General features: G+C 37.2%; 1 protein-coding gene across 4 annotated transcripts in view; it reads right to left on the bottom strand.

The window, feature by feature from the left end:
- LOC149546218 (alpha,alpha-trehalose-phosphate synthase [UDP-forming] 1-like) overlaps nt 1-20,189 on the bottom strand; it is a 241,184-nt gene that overhangs the window by 182,321 nt on the left and 38,674 nt on the right. For all 4 annotated transcript variants that reach the window (XR_016353669.1, XM_089791062.1, XM_089791063.1 and 1 more), the window contains exons 3-6: nt 17,930-18,318; nt 16,691-16,805; nt 16,371-16,472; nt 14,514-14,664 (exon numbers count right to left, since the gene is read on the bottom strand). Coding sequence is in view for 3 of the 4 variants with exons in the window: in XM_089791062.1 (XP_089647188.1) it covers nt 14,514-14,664; nt 16,371-16,472; nt 16,691-16,805; nt 17,930-18,318 (757 nt within the window). In the remaining variant the exon portion in view is untranslated. The remainder of the gene's footprint in view (nt 1-14,513; nt 14,665-16,370; nt 16,473-16,690; nt 16,806-17,929; nt 18,319-20,189) is intronic.

The raw sequence follows: 20,189 nt of genomic DNA, 5'->3' as shown, positions 1-20,189 counted from the left end.
AGCAGAGAAAAGCAGCTTCGCAGAAGAGTGATCAGAGAATACTTGGTTAAGTGGAAAGATCTACCTGTTGAGGATGCTACTTGGGAGGGGGAAGCTATTTTGCAGCTAACCATTACACCAAAAGCCCGAACTATTAGTAAACGGCACCTCCCCGCGTTAAGGGGGCAACCCCAGGATAGCCTCGCTAGCGAGGACCCCGGACACGTGGTAGCGACAAACCGCACAGACAGACCTACGTCACCTTCCGCTAGGGGCCCACTCTGGGGACATCACAGCCCACCACACTCCACGGGTCTCGACCTCGAGACCTCCGGCTCTGATACCAAGTTAGTAACCGTTACACCAAAAGCCCGGACTATTAGTAAACGGCACCTCCCCGCGTTAAGGGGGCAACCCCAGGATAGCCTCGCTAGCGAGGACCTCGAACACGTGGTAGCGACAAACCGCACAGACAGACCTACGTCACCTTCCGTTAGGGGCCCACTCTGGGGACATCACACATGTGACCAATCAGCTGAAGGTGAGGGATAGTGACATTTCTTTTGCTTTTGAGCATTGTGATGTTATCTATCAAATGCTAGCTACATCTGGTTGGGGTGCTCCTATGTCTGATGAGCATGGTGAAAGTACTCTTTCTCTAGCATAGATTCATGCACTTCAAGAGGTTGTCAGGATCGTGAAGCACAACTATTCCCAACTAGTTGTTGATAGGGAATACCTTTTGGAAAGGGGTAGCACCAGTTATGAGATATTGTTAGAAAAAAAGGTGGTTGAGCTCACCCAAAAGCTTGAGGTAACTGTGGATTCTCTTCAATGTACTCAGTTGGCTTTTTAGGAGTCAATCACTGTTGGACGAAGTTACTGTGGAGTTGGAGCGGGTATAGTTGACACCAACCCCAGACCCCGTTCAGTTGCATTTTGTGGTTGGTGGTGACTTTGCTTCCACGGATGGGGATGAGGGACGTGATGAACACATCCGTCCAGGATATGGGTGCAGTAGGGATGAAAGAGGTAAGTGTATGAGTGGAGACGAGCTCTTATAATGATTTTCTTTTTTCTGCTGGGAGCGAATCTATTTTGTCATCTCATACAACTGTTAGCATTAGACAATTGGCAGTGCCACATTTTCAGACAAATTAGTTGTGGATCAGAGGGGAGAAAGTTGATGCTTCCACATATAATTTCTACTGCACAATGTCTTTTATGGAGTATCTTTTAGAGAGTTCAGATGTACGGGAGGATTCATATAGAGTGTTTGAGGGTACTCTCAAGTGAGGCTCTCATGTCATTCAAAACTTGGTGGGAAAGGTTGTAGAGACTCTGTCTACTATGCTTTCCCATAGAAATTTTGAGGTTCAGTTTGTTGAGAGGATTGCCCAGCATCCTTCTCGACCGGTAGTTCAAAGTCATAGATTGGAGTCATCTTCTGATTCCCAATTTGATACTGATGAGCTCTTGATAGAAATTGGAACATTTTATCGGCATTACATTGTGAGGAGTGTGCATCACTTCTCTTTTGACCCACAGGTACAGGATTTGGTTTCACATCGATGTGGGTCTAGTTTCATACCATCCATTATGGGATAAGTTGGCACTATCTTTTGCAGATGGGATTGACAACTACAAACCATCCATTATGGGATAAGTTGGCACTATCTTTTGCAGATGGGATTGATAACTACAAGTTAGACCACTTGCAGTATCCACACACCCAAGACAATTTATCAGATGTTGGAATTAGTGATAGTGATTCAGGTACTGTTAGTACACATATGGACCCAGATTTTAAACTTTCAGTTTCAGGTTTTGAACCTTTTTGAAGTACTTCGAACTTGGTTCAAAGTGGTTCAAATTGGTTCAAATTGATTCAAAATAGTTCAAAGTGGTTCAGTGGTTCAAATGGTCCATCCCACAGGTTCAACACAAGCAAAGTTCAGACTCATGGTTCAAAGTGCAGAAGGGTTGACTCAGAAAGGTTTAGAATCCACTTTCAGTTCTACACCAAAATCCAATTTGGACTTTGAGGTTCCCTTCAAAAGTCCAAAAGTTCAATGGCATAGTTGGCTCGACAGTTTCGGAGATCTATTCTGCACTTCAAGTTCAAGATCCAATGTTTCCCCAAAAGGTGTTTGTGATTGAAATTCTAATTCAAATTGTCAAAAGTGAGATCTTCTAGTTCAAGTTTCAACGTACATATCTGGAAACCTGTGTTTCATCTTTTAGATTTAAAGGACTCATCTAAAGATGCAAATAACCAATGCTTGTGGAGGATAAATTCAAGAATGCATTGAATAAGGTTACCTTTAGATACAAAGGCATTCAAATTTAATGACTAGCATGTATGGTTGGAAGGTTTAAAAGTTAAATTCAGAAAATCCTGATGAATTAAAGGAGGAATATAATTGACTTTGATTCATGATCTAGCATACGAGAATTATGTGCAGAGTTGAAGTATGTACAAAATTGACTCCATGAGAGGATCAAAATTACTAAACAAGGATTAAAAGATGGATCTACCTAATTTTCACATTGGGAAGCATTGGCGAGGAAGTTTGGTTTGGATGAATTTGAAAAAGGAGTGGTGGTTATACCAACATGGATATGCACACCGTCAGTTTGCTAAGGTGCTTCGAAATGATAATGCCCAAAGGAAAACATGCATAGCCTGAACATAATAAGAAGCAACAGTGAAAGGTGCTATCGGGTCCTCATTAAGATACAGTCATCATTAAACGAATGATATTCTCAAATGAATAACCATTGAAAATCATTCATATTTGATCCAGATATATGACAGTTATAAATGTCGCCCTTGAATGATAAAGGTGATTAGTGTAGGTATAAATCCAATACCTCATCTAACTTGGAAGTCGGAGATCAACTCCAACACAAACAGATGTCGCGGGCTCTAGAAGAGACCAAGTTTAATCATGCAAGCAGCGAGCTGTAGCACCAAGCCCGATTTCCTTCTCATCTATGAATACCCTATATCTTCAAAGTGAAGCTTCATGTCTTGATTGGGAAGGCCGTGCAAAGGGAGACGTTTGAAGGTATCGTCGCTTTTCCAAATGTTAAAGAATGAATGTGGCCATAATGGAAAGCCTAACGTCTTCAAAATCCTAGAAAGTCATGGCATGTTTGATGACAGATGGAAACATAATATAATTGCACCATTATTTCATGAACAAGCAAATTCAAATCAAAATATAATAGTAGCTTGATGAGCACGGGAATTCTATTCCGCTTGTCTCACTCCACATCTCAATACTCCCAAGCACGATACGCATGGAAAAGTAATGAGATCACCAATATTTACTTGTGCATTGTATTAAATGCTGCAATCGGTTATGGTAATGGCTTGAAGTAGAGATTAACACATGTATAACACAACTCACGGCATTCTTCATGCGCAAATATGGAGGCCCTAAAAATATGTGGAGATTAAGTTTCTTTTAGATGTTGGCTAGCAAACTTCTCCTATTCAATGCCAAACTGAATTGCCTGAACTGCGCAAGGCTCTTTTAAATGAAGAGTATCGACACATCATGAATATAAAGAATGGGAATGTGCTAAGAATACTCCAAGATTATCTACACTAAAAGATGATCATATTACAGATCCAATTGAAGAGGAAATGATTGCAAGTCTTACTCAAGTGCCTCCAATTCGAGAAGCCTCGAATATGAAATGCCTGTGCCAAAGGGTACACACCAACCATTCAACCCAATGCCTATATATAATCAAAGGAGTCACGACAGAGCAATAAAATTGTTTGGCAAGCCCGAAGGCTGAAGTCTATAAGTTGAGAAGAATCTTTAATACTCAAGATGATATACAGATTTGTGAAAAACTAGCAATGACAAGTGGTGTAGAATGAAATCACCACATTAAGAAAGGGGATATCAGAAATAAAGCTCATTACCCTTACTCCCATCCACATTTGAAGCAATTGTGTCGAGTTTAAAAGATTTTAATGCGCCTTATCTAGAACCGACAAAACTCATCAAGAGCACATTAAATAATAAAATCTGAAATATAAAAAATTTTGGGTTATAAACATATCTCCCGCATAATCTTTCCAAGTGTCCTCAGACCTCTATTCAGAATGTGAAAGATTATGTATTATACTATAACTTTAATGACATATGTCATTAGAAGTTGCTACCTAATATTCAATTGGGAATTGAGCATTACAACAGCGGGAGATTGAAAATGTTAAAAGGAAAAGGGGAAGTCATAAAGTTTTTCAAGATTCAGTTAAGGAAACTGAAAGGTTTTTGCGGAAATGAGAAGATAATAAATATGCCAATAGCAAAGGTTCAGGGGGTTCCATATTTTCTCTCCGAGACTACAGACTGTGGGCTACAACAAGAGGAGAGATTTTCAGTTTTATTCCATTTTTCTTGCGAAGGTTGTGGGAAGCAGAGCCAGTGTTTATTTTCTCTTTTTTGAACTGTGTGTTAGAAAATAGGAGAGTTCTGATTTGTTTATGTAATACAGAGAAGGAACTTCAGCTTTCTTTAATGGTGACTGTAATTGCAAATGTGTAATAAGGTCCTTGTATCTTTATGCTTTAGGGAAGGGAGACTTGGAAGTTGATTGCATATCAAAACCTAGAGTTTGAGCAATCCTCTTTCCACTAATCGTGATTTTTGTGTCACTTTAGTTTTCTCTAAAATGTGCTTTTACTATCTCTGTTTCTTGTATACATTTTGATTGCAAGATATCTTCATAACTTTGTTTCTGCACTTTCTCAAGAAGATGGAAAATGCGTTTCTTGATTTCGTCCTTTGTAATACGTCGGGGTAAATGGACTTTTGTCATTTGTCGTTTATTTTCTTGCAGTCGTTTAGTTTTTCCACATCTACTTTGTGTTTACAAGTAGATGTTTGTAAACCTTTCATGCTTTCTGGTTAAAAGCATCCATAATTAATTCATTGTATATCTTACACGGGGAGCTATACCCGATAAAATTCAGAGGAAGGTTATCAATCCAATGATAACCTATCCAACTATTAGTGCTGATTAGTCATCTCACTTGGGTATTTAGGGTTATATTTGCATGTATTCTCTTGGAGGACAATCTGTTCACTGACAGGTACATATGGTCATTGTCATCTCCACAGTGCAGTTAGGTGCGAGTATCAATTTGGTGGGGACTCGAGTGTGGACAGATTTGGTATTTCAGTTGGACTGAGTTCCGATAAGTTGTTACCGCCATTAGAACCTACAACTAGTTTTCAGATGTTTATGTCATTGATATCAATTATTTAGGTGTTGGTGCTATAGGAGTTGCTTGTACACAGCAAGGATAGTACGCCATACTACCCTTGGAATCCACGTGCACTGTGATTTTCATTTTGCTCCTGGATTACTTGGGGACAAGCAATCTTTAGGGAGGGAAGACTACAATGTCCCCATTTTTAGCAAGTTCCTGTAGTTGGCTTGGTTAGTTCACCATCACGACCCTCGTGAGTTGATTGTGGATTTGAGGGTCTCAGTTTTGGGGTTATGGGCTTTCCAGTAGCCTATGGTGTGTTTTGGCTCCATTTGAGGGGCATACTATTTATAGTAAGCCAAACTATTGGTTCCGATGAGCTCAATTGAGTTAGAGGAGTTCAGTGATGTCAGTTTTTATTTCGGGCTTCTGGTTTGGGCTCCAAGAACCTTGGAGGGAGCGTCTATTTATAGTAAGCCACCCCGTCAGGTTCATTCATCATCTTTCTTCATCTGAATCACTTTGTTGTTGTCAAATTTTGATTTTGATTTTGATGTTGCTTCAATTATTTTTGTAAGATGGGTGAATTATTATTATTATTCATCTAAATACGTTGAGGTTGCTATTTTTGTTGGCATTGTAACTTGGTCACCTCAGTATCATAGCTCGTTAGAATCGAGATGAAAAGTTTTAAATCATGGGCACAAGAAACAATGGCCTTGTGTATCAGAATATTATGTTATAATGGAAAAGGTCATTTTTTGGAGCCAAAAGCAATTAATAAATTATATTATAATGGCACTTTATTATATTGTAATGTTGTGTGGAGGAAGCTTCTTAAGTGAAGTTCATTTGGGAAACTTGTGCCATTTTAGAAATTATAAATATGAGGTCATTTGATGGGAATGGCATCAAATTGAGCATTTATTTTCTTTTGTTGTATTTGTAGCTTTTTCTGAATTGCGTGCCCTTGCTCAAGTATAAGGGTTATTCTGCAAATTACTCCTGCAAATTGTGCTGATGCATACAATTTGTCATTCTCCTACTGTAGCAACTGCGTCTAACGAGATTTGTTGTCTGGAGTTTATTGTGTTGGACTGATTTGTGAGGAGTTTGATCTAATTCAGCATCACTGCATTTTGATTCTGAGACTCACGTGAGTTTCCTACAAGAAGCCGATTCACATTGTGGCAATGTTTGGCATTTAATTGGTTTTCCGTGGTCATTTCGAGGCCCCATGTGGCAGTTTAGAGGCACAGCAATCATTGCATAGAACCTGTGATTTGTTCTGGTATTGGTGTTTGGAGTCTGGGGGTTGAGTTGGAGGTTATTGCCGCTAAATTCTGGGGTATTGTTGCCCAGCTCTGCCTGGCAGTTTATAATTGGGCCACCAATCGGTAATTGTGTTTGCGATTGGTGTTTTGAAGTTGCATTTAAATTTCTGAGGGCCACATTTGTGCACGCAGAAATTCCCTTGTACTCCGGAGGCTATGAATTGCTAGAAGAAGAGAGCTGATATCATTATTGACCGCGATCTGGATAGTGATGTCAATCAGCAGGACTGTACACACAGGTTCCGAATGCTATTAGTGTTTAATTTATGTAATCAGAGTTATAGAATTGACATTTGTGCAAGGAAATCAGAATTGGTTTAAAAAGAGTTTGATATTTATTACAATAAATTCTTTACATTGCATAATTTTCCATTATCATTATTATCTATAATTCAAAGTGCTAAACACAAAGAAGGATGTATACATTTGCAATCCATCAGCTAAGCAGCAGAGTTGATTCTGATTTATTTTAGTGTTATTGAGGTCGCCTACAATGTGTTTGACGAAATGTCAAATGATTAAATAATCAAGAAAATTAGAATTTGTGAAGCTATAACCAAGCAGGGTTATTACATAGTCTCCCACACCTAAGATAAGTGGAAAGCATAAAAGTGAAAGTGGCAAGAAGAGAAAAAGTGTTGGTAAGATCTTAGAAAGCAAAGATTCAAAAGGGAAGGCAGTGAGGATTGGAGAACCACCACCTAAGAAATAGAGAAGTCAAATGCTCCTCCATCAAAAGAGAGTGCTACTTCTAAACAAGTGAAGACCACCCTAACGAAAGGCCAAGAGGTAGGCCAAGAGATTACTACTGAATCAAAAGCCAATATTAGCCAAAGCTCTGGATTCTCTCCTATAAATCCAAGCAAGGTAGAAGGAATTTATCCTCCACAAAGGATAAGTGAAGATGAAATGATTAACATTGACGAAGCCTCTGAGGCAGGTGAAATTCCACCACCAAAGTGCCCTTTATTCAGTAGCCCAAAAACTATGGTAAAGTCCTTTGGGGAATAAGATGCTATAACATTCTACTACAAATACTATATGGTGTATTTGTGTGTCTTTCTATCGTATCCATGCACCATGGGTATTAAAATTGGTTCAAATTCTTTTAAGAGAAGAATAGGCATGAAGATTATCCCATCTACCTCAACCTTCCGTAATGCAACCTTCAATGGATGATTGTCGCTTGTTGTGCCTTCACACCAGTTTCTACATTCAGTACCAAAGGCCCCTTTAAATATAATACTTGCTCCTGTTAGCCCTTCCATCTTGCTCTTGTCGTTTTTTTTCTTGCTTGAAATTGCCATGGTATAGTTTATCGCTTTCTTGCCCACTCCTGACCTTCTGTAGCCAATGTCAAAACAACCCTTACTTCAGTTCCCAAAACTACTTTTCACCATTTTGTAAACTTCCCTCCCAAGTGTCACACACCAAATTCTAAAAGTGGTACTTAGGGATACAAGTAATTCTTGCACTGAAGAGTGAGCTATGATAATTTTGCATATCGTTGATATTTTGATGTGCGAGTGTATGGATGCACCCTAATCGTCAATTCCTCCTTTCTGTCAAATGTATTCCTACTTGTGTACAGAATACTTTTATTTGCGTACAAGGGGTGACCATGTACAGCTTGACAACTCTTTCTTCTAGCTAGGTACAATTTGGTTCAAGTTGCTCTGTACGAGTTGTTGATTGCGTACAAGTTTGAGCATGCATGTGATAGCTAACCGCGTACATGTTTGAGAATACAAATTGTGGCTTTCGTGCCATACAAGTTTGCATACAAAATTGCCCTACGTACGAGGTTGATTATCCCTTGTACCTTGGTTGTACACACTTATAGGTGTTTTCCCTTTGTAAACATACAAAGTTGGGAAAAACAACCTGTTGGGTCCTACGGATGTCGCATATGCATCTTGGGATACAAACTACTTGCTATATGCAGGTCCTCTTAAAACTATTCCTTCACTTTTCCTTTTGTTTCTATACAACGTACACACTGGTTGTCGAGTTGAACTTTTATAATGTGCCTTCGTTGGGGTTAGGCCACTTTTCATGTTTCTATTTTTGTATCTCCTTGTAAGCCCCCTTCATTTGTTCCCCTTGCTTCTCTTTAGTGCTTTACTTTTTGTATCTCTTGGTGGGTCCCTCTAATCTTTCCTCTTGCTCCCACTTTACTTCATTTAATTCCTAACTTTAGAATTTTACTTCCTAAAAGTATTGCCACATACAAGTGCCTGGATTTCCTATAACAATTATTTTTCCAACATGTTCCCAAATATTCCAGAGCAAAGATTTTGTCCACCAGAGGAGCGGGTCCCACTCCCTTAAAACTTCCATCTATATATCTTCCTTCGTACTTCTAGTATTATCTTTCTTCTTCCCCATTTCTTGTGTTAGGTTTCGCTGGGCTGGGGATCACTTGTCACAGGGCATTTGATTTCTTCCTATAGGATGCTTCTTCCCTTTCACTCCTGCATTTCTCGATAAAAAATTTCAAATGATCATCTCCTTCACAAATGAATAAATCATTTGTCTTTGTAAACTACCTTCAGGTTGGCCCCAAGATTGCACCATATTCTTCCAAGTTGATTTCTTCATTTGGGTCCTCCTCAAGACTATTTCCCTTGGTTGCCTGCTTCTTTATTTGTTCTTTCTATGGTTCTTTGTTAATGTCGTAGGCAACGAATCCTTCCCATCTTCCTTCATATGGTGCTCTTAATTTCCAATAACTGTTAATTCTTACCGAAAGTGCAAGAGGACCAAACAGTGAATTGGTATGATGTGTGTACACTAGCGGGATCACTACTCCTTTAACATGTTTCATTACCAATTGTTCTTCCCGATCCATTATTGGCTTCCTTCAGTCCACATTGGGCCCGTAAGGTTCTTCAATTATTGTTGGATCTTCTTTTATCATTCTTTGGTGGTTAATTATCTAGTCGCCATTGGTAGCATACCCCAACATGTTGAACCCGATACTGTGAAACTTCCTTTCTTGATAGGCTTTCAATTTGGATCCGTTTACAAGTTTCTTGATATGTCTATCTTCCAGTGTTGACAATTTTACAACCTTGTCTCTTACTTATCTTATCTTCTAGGATCCTAACCAACAAACTTTAAATTTTCATTCTGACTATTATATTTAAGAACTATCTTGGTCAAAAGTTCATTCAGTGAAGGCATTTACCGTGCCAAGATTTTTTTCGATGTTGAGATACCTCGATGGACCATTGTGCTATCATTTGTCTTTCCTCTGATTTTACCAAAATGATTATTCATTCCTTCAGGCTATCAACATCACTCCATCTATTTTCCATTGTCACTCTGAGGTTGGGTACAATCACCTCCTAGTTGTACATTAATTGGAATGACTTGAGTCTCATTGTTGCCTTATAGGTCGACTGATAGGCCCAAAGTACTGCAAGTAGTGCCTCTTCCCAATCTCCCTCTACCCCACATGTCTTGTATAGAACTGATGCTAGTATTTTATTAGTGGCTTCAACTTGCCCATTGGCTCACGAGTAGTAGGAGCTCGACAAATTATGCAATATGCAAAACTGCTTGGTCATATTCTGAATCACTTGGTTTACAAAGTGTACTTCCCAATCCCTGGTAATTGATATAGGGATCTCGAATCTAATGACAACTTGTTCATACAAGAATCAAGTTGTACTTACTGTCGTATTATTTGAAAGTGCCCTAGCTTCTAGCCACTTAATCAGATATTTTGTGGCAATCACAATGTACCTGCAGCATGTGGTCGTACTTGTTCTAAGCAACCTCACAAAATCTTTCCCCCGTTTTGTAAATAATTCCTAAGGTTGTGAAGGAAACAGGGGCATGAAGTCTCCTTTGAGAGGTTTTCTCGTCCTTTGGCAAGTGTCACATCCCAATACCCATTCATTTACTTCCTTATGTAGCACTAGCCATCATAGTCTAACAAAAAATACCTTCCATGTTGTGGCATTAGGGCCCATGTGTCCTACAAGGCCCCTATATGACTCTTGTAGTACATTGGGGATTTCTTCTTCCATGATGCACCTAACGAGTATGTGATCTAGTACCATCTTGTAATGTAATTCTTGGATGAGTTGGAATGTCTTACTTTTTTAGGCCAATTTCCTTCGCTCACTTGATAGCATTTCAGGTTGAAAATCTTCAATGTTCATTCACCCCTTTTGCTGGATCACCTTATTTTATTCTAGATAATTGATCTACCATAACATGGCTCTTACCTAGTCGTACAATGATGGTACAAGTGAATTCATGGAGTAGAAGTAGCCATTTGCTAACCCTCACTTGTATAATTGGTTTAATCACTCAGGTAATCAAGACTTCATGGTCTACATAGAAGGTGAAAGGTGTGGCAAGAAGATATTGTCAAAATTTTGAGCCGCATAGACCATACCCAGTGTTTCCCTTTCTGTAGTGTTGTAGTTTTCTTTTGTCTTTCATCAATAGTTGGCTAGCAAAATATATTGGATGGTTCATTCCCCCTGCACCTACATGGGCCAAGGTAGCCCCATGGTGTAGTTGGAGGCATCTACATGTACATGTAATTGCTTGTCCCAGTCTAGGTAGAGACCAGGATTGGTGCAATTACTGGCCTTGACTTTAGTTCTTTGAATGCCACCACTTATTTCATCCCCCATTTAAATGCTTCACCCTTCCTTGTGAGTTTCTATAGTGATAAGTAAATCATTGGTAGTATCCCACATGGCTCAAAAAGGACTTGACCCATGTTCCATCTTCTAGGTCCTCCATTTCAAAAATTACTTTTATTTTATCTAGGTCGGTCTATAACCCCTACCTGCAAACAAGGCAGCCAAGTAATTTTCCTTATGGGACCATGAATGGACATTATTTTGGGTTAAGTGCTAGGTGGACCCTCCAGCACCACTCCATGCATTCCCACAGTGTTGTGAGGTGTGTTTCCTTCCCACTGTATATTGACCAATCATCCAAGGATGCCTTAAAATTTCCTATCAACATTTTGGTGAAGATGTGAAGTATAATCCTTTGGAAGGTTGCAGGGGCATTGCATAAGCAAAATGGCTTTCTATTATATGCATAGACTCCATCTTCTACCACAAAAGTTGTCTTTAACTTATCTTCCCCTACAATACTGATATGGTCATAGCTAGAAAACCTGTCCATGAAGAAGTATATTTCATGTCCAATCACCTCCTCCAATAAGTTATCCGTGAATGCAATTGGGAACAGATCTTTGATGTCACTACATTGAGACACCAAAAATCCTGATTTGACCGACTTCCTTTTTGAGTGAGATGAAGATTGGTGACACTCACTCACTTGTCTATACTTTAAAATGATTCCGACATCCAACATCTTTGCGATTTTCTCTTGTACCTTAACAACATCATTTTTATTCAAATGCTACGGCATTTTCTATACCGGCCTTGTTCCTGGGACTAGGGGTATGCTATGTACACACAACCCAATTGCACGCCCTTCAAGTCTTTGTATGTCCAAGCGAATAAATCTTTGTATTCCAAAAAGGTTTTGAATGTTGCTGCCTTAAGTACAAGGTCCCCAATCATCCCTCGCCAGGATCACCTTTGAGTCTTCTTCTTTGCACAAGTTTGTTTTTTCTATACTTGGTTCTTTAAACTTCACTTCCTCATCTTTCACAAATCAATAGGCAAGGGTGTCATCCACATTGGCTACCCCTTCCCAATACTCCTTGTATTTTGTTCGATACGTGTCCCCATACTCCTTTGTTTTTGTTCTCAACATGTGGCAACTGGTTTGGAATATCTCATAATCCTCCATCAGCCAATTAAGAGAATTGGTTTCAAACTCCAAGTATGCCTTCCTCATCTAGTTCCAACATTCCTTCTTCGCCATACTCTCCTTCCTCATCTAGAATTTTTTAATGACTAACTCAAAAGTTCAAAGATAATTCATTTTACATTTTCAAACACCTTCGCCACTAATTTAATGAACTTTGCTTCTCATGTTTCCTTTATTTCTTCTAAATTCCATTTTCACTTGATGAAACTTCAATCTTCTCCAACAGCCTCTAACTTAAGCTCAATTTTCTTTAAAAATGCAATAAAAAAAAAGAAAAGAAATAATTTATAAAAGTAGAAATTCTGATTTTTTAGCTTCTGTCCTAGATCCAAGAAGGCAAGAGACAAAAAGCACCTCTTCTAAAAAATAGAAATATTGGTTTATGATCACTAAAACTGTTGACTTGAATTTTGAACCTTCTACAATGACAACTTCAAGCTAGAGAGATAACCATCTTGATTGTTGACAAGAAATATAACATAGTTGACAACGATGTCACAAGGGTGACCTCACATTTGGCTAGACATGGTTCATCTTTAAAGTTTTTAAGTGTTGCAATCTTGAGTTCTACTTATACATACATAAATGTATACAATATAACTAAATATAGAATCCAGATATATCAACACATATCAGGTGTGGACACATATCCATGCCTATTGTACCATGTGTCTACAAAAACTATCATGAACATATCCCTATCTTAGTGGCATGATCGCCATATATCTTCACAAAATGTTTGCTGCACAGAAAACTAAACCAATTAGTGTCACTCATTGATTTCTTTTAAATGAGTGTCCCACAATTCTAAAAGGCAGTGATTCCTCCATCTCAATAAAACACTTCCCTTTCTCAGTATAACAAGCATCCAAGTTATTATAGTTTAGGTGTGCAACATTCTAAAACACCAAACATTTGAGTCCTCTCTACTCTCGAATATTCTAACGGTTGTCATTATTCAAGCCATGAGAGAAATTGGGTGTAAAGAGTAGATCCTTAGAAGTAGTTTGGTATGAGCTTTGGAGTTAAAGGATAAATCAAAATACTTCAACGAGATCACTTGGTTTCTTATAAAAAATAAATTGTATCTAGCATAAGTTCTGAAATCCAAAAATTTATGCATTCTTTTCCTTGGATCTGATGACTTGAAATTTTCACTTGCATGTTGATCTTAAACTTACGCAATGCTTGAAATTAACTGTTTTCAATCTCTAGTGTTTTACTTCAACCATATGCTTGTTGAATTGATAGCTCTGTGATTTATCAAATGTATTACCATGTGTATTAAATTGCTTTATATTGGTGATATCAACTTGCAATAGCATACAACAGTATATCATATTTAGAAAACAGTAAGGAGCAGAATTTTGATGTGTTACTAAGAAGACAGTCTAGGAAAAAAGACTGGTTTGCAAAGATAAAGGTTAGATACTTGTTTTGTTAATGAAATTTTCCGTCTTGACATTATCAGCTGTCAATTTTTAACACTTCACACCATGAACATATATTTTGGCAATCATTACACTTCAGAAAGCAACAAAAAGGTACTTAAATATTTACAAGAGAACGCTTGAGAACTAAATTAGTTATTGTATAGTGTACCAGTCATTAGACTTCTGGAAGCAAACAAAAAGGTAATTAAAATATTGTCATAAATACTTGTAACAGGATGCTTGAAGGTATCAAATGTTTAAATATTCTTCTACTGGCATTCCATTTTGGCCAATAACATAGCTCCAGACACATTTGACATCCAATTTTGCTAAAAGCACAACATCTATTCATGCAAATCATTTCATTTCATATCATTCAACTTAAGTGTATTTCTTTCTAGGTTTGAACTCAGAAGAAAACATGCTTTCAGATGCTATCTTGAAGTATGCGCAAAATATTTATGAATTCGGCAGAAATTTTTTAAAAAGCAAATTCTTCATCGTCCTAAAGCCTGTCTTTAACTTCTATTTGCTATTGTGATTGTGATGTTTCAATACTGTTTTTTAACACTAGATATTGAAAAATTGTAAAAAAGAACCTCAACAGATTCATAATGATAAAAATATAGAATATTGTAGATGCTCAAACATGTAGAAATGCAATTACCAAATCACAATTATAAAACCTACGACATGAGAAAGAATGCATACACTCAGGAACATCTGTCCTTGTTGGTACAGCTATCTGCACTAACACCACTTTGTCTCTCCAATTTGGATTCTCTTCCAGAAACTTCTCAAATGCAAGAATCTTCTGAGGAATTCCTTTGATCATATCCAGTCGATCAACTCCTAACATGACCTGCTCTTTAACAGAAAAATGAATCATCTGTAAGATCTCCGGGGGTAGTGACAAAAGAGTGAGTTGCATGATAACCCAACTAATTTATAACCATAACATATCCAACAATCAAATCAAACTGAATATTGAGAGGTATAATTAAATCTGGTTCAGATTGTGTATCTAAGAATCAATATCATATTTTATTTTATATGGCCTCAGAAAACTGTGAATATGAACAACAATTACAAATACTTTTTAATTCCCGGTAAGTCTCAGTTTCTAAAATTGTTAATATAAATGAGAAACGGGAAGTCAATATGGACGCGGCCTCAAGTAGTAATCTAGGCCTGCCTGGGGGAGGACTGTTTAGAGACCTGTTGTAACATTTTCACATCATCGCCCCATTGCAACTGGGAACCACCTCTTTCTGTTGTGTTAGTCATAGGGTTTTGGTAGTTTCCAAAACTTCAACTTTGTGTTGAGAAGTGGTTAAGCCTTCAAGTCTCTAAAGTTACAAAGGCTCCACTGGTTATCTACTCTGTAAATTCCGCTGATTATCCAGTTATACTATTCCGCTGGTTATCCACTATGTAAATTCATCAAAAGTGATTTTTGAATATCAAACTGCTCTGTTTTCCACGTCCTTGTGGCCCTTAGGATTAACAGATATGTTGAACCCAGGATTCACAAGAAATATCATTAACACAAAAGAAATAAACAGCAAACTTTATTCCATGGCATTTTGGGGACGCCAATGGTAGAAAGCAGCAAGACACATTTTAGGGATAGGGATAGCAGTCCAAGGGGTCCATCTTGAGGAAGGCAGGATATAGTAATATATACAGATATAGTATGGTCATTGACGTGAATACAAGAAATTCCTGCTTTCAATTGTCCAATGATTTCATTGCAACCGAAGGTCCCAAGGATACAATATCACAAATAAAAATGTAATGACATCGTATATTTCTTATAATCATAAGCTCTCATTTGACATATGCATCATTTCACATTAAACTCTATGTAATCAAGCTTGTGCTCATTCCACATTTTTATACTCTCATTTTCTAATTATCTGATCTCCTACAGTTGTATACAGCCATAAAATTGCTCACTGATGAAAGGGATGACCATATGTTGCCATTCATTAGGTATCATGGGTACATTTTCATTTTATAATTGTATGTGGTCATTCAACAACTGTAAATCTTCTTACCATTGCTGGATGTGGTCACACAGTTTCCATAGACGAAAAAAGTGAGAAATGTGTTGTCATTATACTTTCATTCTACATTTGGTTCCAGTTGTTCAACAGTTGTACAATCTCATTCTATACCTGTATGCTGTCATTCAGAAAACTTGACACTTTCTTCCAACTGCTGTATACGATTTACATTTTCTTTTTGGTAGAATTCTTTTCCAGTTAAAAAATGTTCAGATCACTGGGAAGACATCTGACCATCCCAAGACACTTGTGGGACATCTCAGGCATCCATAGCAGTCCTGGGGAAGTAGGGCATCCCATGGATATTCTGTACCCATGGATAACATCCCAATGTCCCCAGTTTCCCGAGATAGGGGACAGCCAGGGACAATCCCTACCATCCCTAACTATCCTGAGAACACCAGTAGAGGTTCAGGAAAGTGTCCCCATTCAATTATTTGCAATGAAGGTACAAAACGATGATCATTAGGTGTCAAAAGAAAACAACATGACAGCTCACCTTTCGACCTGCAAACCTTTCTTTTAGCTCTTTAACATGCTCTTTGACTTCAGGCAATTCTAGTGCTTTTATGAACCTATCTGAATCGATGCCAATAGGAAACTGCAATTATCAGAAACAGACAAATGAAAAAAGTTGAAATATCCAGGTGTGTGTTAATAAAAAGTTACTCAACCCATGAGGTGGACAACAAATTAAAAATTCAACTTCGCAATACAAATAATTAATAAACAAGAAAATAAAAGCTAAGTATTCAATAAGAGATGGTTGCATGGTAGATTGTAAGTGGTAGAAGTAAAACAAGCACATATGGTGAATACCGCAGCAACACGGGTGATCTTCCCTTGATCCTCTACTCCTTCTGGGGTTCCTTCCAAACCAAGAATTCGTGTGCATGCACTTACAAAATGTCTTGCATAGTCATAAGTATGAAAACTGAAACAATTAAAACAAGGATCAGAACTTGAAAAGAAGCATTGCAAACTGTACATATCCTTCAAACTCAAGAGTTAAATATCTAATAAAATTTTCAAAATTGTAAGCTGGACACCTAGCTGTTTGTTTATTGCCAACATGTATACTCTACAAGCTATTGCACTTATATAATTAGGAACTGCATTTCATGAATCTATACGACAATTAACTTGAGACTAGTGTGATCAACAGGCCTCAAAGAAGGTGTGGAATACAGACTGCAATTTCTAACCGAAAGTAAAACAATGAACTGAAAATACTCAAATCCTGTTGTGATCAAATTTGATGAGACAGAAAATTTGAGAGACATAATAATAGTAAGATTAACCTCTGAATAAACTGCTCAAGTTCCAGTATTCTCAATGGTTATCACGTATAACAGAATTTATTATATTTAGGCACCTCATTGAAAGCAACAATAATTCTATTTGAGGAGAGTATCTTTCCGAAATAAATAGTGTGGTTTCCAGCTGCCATTCACATACAATGAGTTTAGCATTCATTATTAGAAATTAGCAATCAAGAAAAATTGAAAGCCACCGAAAACAATAAAAGAATCCATCTCAAGAATATTGAGAGGAAGCCTAAATTTGTGCACTGACATTCCAGAAATTTGATAATTTACTTATAATGGACTGGAAAACTATTCAGTTCTAGTCCCATTCCTGTTTTTTGTCATATGACCAGGCTTCATTATATCGAGATAAAATGAAAAATACAAATAATTTACAAGTCTGTCCAAATACCACATCTTCGTAACATTATTTAGGTGTCAATTCATTACCAGCCTGTCAAATTCACCTCAACACCTAAGGATTCTTTACTAAGAAATCTGAGAAGCAGAGACAAAGGTAACAAAATATGATCTGTAGAGAAAATCTTATCTTATTTCGAAACTACAAAGCTCCAAAGATATTTCTCATGCCCATCTCAAGGTGTCTCATCTAGATTTAGCAATGAAGTATTGTGCAGCATAACTGATCAGGAAACCAGAACGTTTCCCAGGCACAAGAATCTTAATTTAACACCTTCCACAGCATACATAATAATGAATACAGCAAATACAGCATGGTTCATGAACAAACCCAACTAAATCTGCAGCAAGAATTGCTTTTAGCAGCTCTGAGCGTGATGGAAGTGTCCTGTGGATCTCTGAAGAAGGAAATGGAGTGTGCAAAAACCATCCCACTTTCACGTTAACATCTCTCTCTTTTAGAAACTTCGGAAGAAACATAAGATGGTAGTCATGACACCATACAACATCTCCCTCCTTGTAATGTGAATATACAACATCAGCAAACATCTTATTAGCCTTCTTATATGCATCAAACTGAGACTGGAAACTACGTGTGGTAGCAAGTCGATCCTCCTGAGGAATCCCAAGATAGTGGAAAAGCGGCCAAAGAATATTGTTGCAATAGCCATTGTAGTATTGGTGAACTAAGTCCTCGTCAAGAAATACAGGTATGCAGCGCTGAAGTCAAAAACAAAAAGGAATACATGGAATCAATTGCATTCAAATCTGAATCTGTTAAAACTTACTAATGCCAGACATTACATTCTAAGAAAGGGTTAACCGTTATATTGAATTAACAAACAATAAATGGGCTTAGAGAAAAAAGTATAATACCAAATTTGAAATTAAGGGATCACTATGTTTTGAGAAACTGATATCCTTCCAAAGAAAGTAATTATCAGCCATCTCACTCATGCAAATACCACCAAAAATGATGAAGGTTTACAAATGCATTGAATTTGAAAACTTCAATATTTCAACTTGTTCATTTGGAGATGAGGCAAAATAATGAACCAAAGTAGCTTCTATAAAAAAGAGTCCTTGAATTCCTTCTGAGTAGATGCTAGGTGGCCACTGATTCATCCAGTAACTTATGTAACTTGAACTCCTAAAAGTTTTTCACTGTAAGCCAAAAGTAAGCACTTCGAGCAAATAAGTTCTCACTAATAGTTGATTCAAACTTATGTTGCAGAATTGTCATTCAAACATTCATGTTCTATCATTGTGCTTTTGTGTAAGCTTTTGATAATTGAATTATCGTAAAGGTTGGTGCTGTTGAGCTTTGTATTAGCAAATCTTTCATCTTGGCACTTACTTTCTGTAGTTTTGAGCTATTTTCTTTGATTGAATCTTACACTACAGTTTCAGTATAAGTTTTGCTTAATCTCATCATGTTGATCAGATTTGTTGGTGTTTGCTTTTAGCCAGATATAAGCATCATCATTTAATTCATATTTTCTTTTGCAATTCCTATATCAAATGAACCTTGTTGTGAGATGGGTAACTTGAGGTCTTGTCAACTTCCAAGATCAAAAAGATAAGTCAGGTTTACTTTATAATTTCCTTTTATGCAAACCTCAGATGACTGTGAACTGTGTGAATAGCCGTAAACTTGATCATTGCTTTAGGTACTGAGAATACTTTTAGACATCGAGATGCTTCCTTTGCTGATTTGAATAGCAGTTTTCCTCCAAAAGAGACAAATTAAAAAGCTAACATGAGCCAGACTTTCTCTAGACTAACACTACAAACAAGATCTACAGGTATGCATACCATCCAAGATCTGACATAAACTACCTACCTCAAATTTTTTTTTTGTCTTGCAAATTATATTACAAGATACTGAAGGAAAGAAACTACTAATTAAAACACACAAATGACACCTCCTCACTGGCTAAAAGAAAGACGATATATTTAGAGCAAACAAGAATTGAATGACTACGACACACTTATAAGAAATAAAGAGCCAAGCTACATTCAGAGCCACAACCCAAGACATAAATGTCATCAATATAAAGCTTGACTCAATATAAACTCCTTTAATTTACTCAATGAAATCATCAACACAATAACCAACTTGAACGACAATTTTTACAACATTAGCCTGGCATCAACTACCATTAGAAACATCCTGTGGCTTTAGGGGTTTAAGAATAATGATCATTCATCCCAAAACATAATGTCTTAAGCAAGCATTCCAATAGAAGCAGAAAAAGTGGGAAAGTAAGATATTTTAAAGAAAATCTAATCTAAATAACTAGAAAGTCATAAAACAAACCTAAAATAGCAGCCTATAAATAGGCTCACATTCTTGCCATTAAATAGATCTGAAATTTCAAATAACATACAATGTACCTATTGCTAAAAATAGAAATCTAGAATATGAATGACCTCTAACTTCCAAAGCATTTTTTGACATTTAAACTCTAATTACGTGAATCTTTTAATCTAGAACCTTGTGATGAAAAACCATTTTCAAAATAAATTTTAATGCTTTCTAAACATTTAACCCAAAATTCTGAGACCTAACCCTAAATCAAATTGGTCAA

This window comes from Cupressus sempervirens, chromosome 7, assembly GCF_028749045.1.
Source record: "Cupressus sempervirens isolate cs-2001-9-10 chromosome 7, ASM2874904v1, whole genome shotgun sequence".
NCBI classification, from domain to species: Eukaryota; Viridiplantae; Streptophyta; class Pinopsida; order Cupressales; family Cupressaceae; genus Cupressus; species Cupressus sempervirens.
This window is presented reverse-complemented; position numbering and strand designations above follow the sequence as displayed.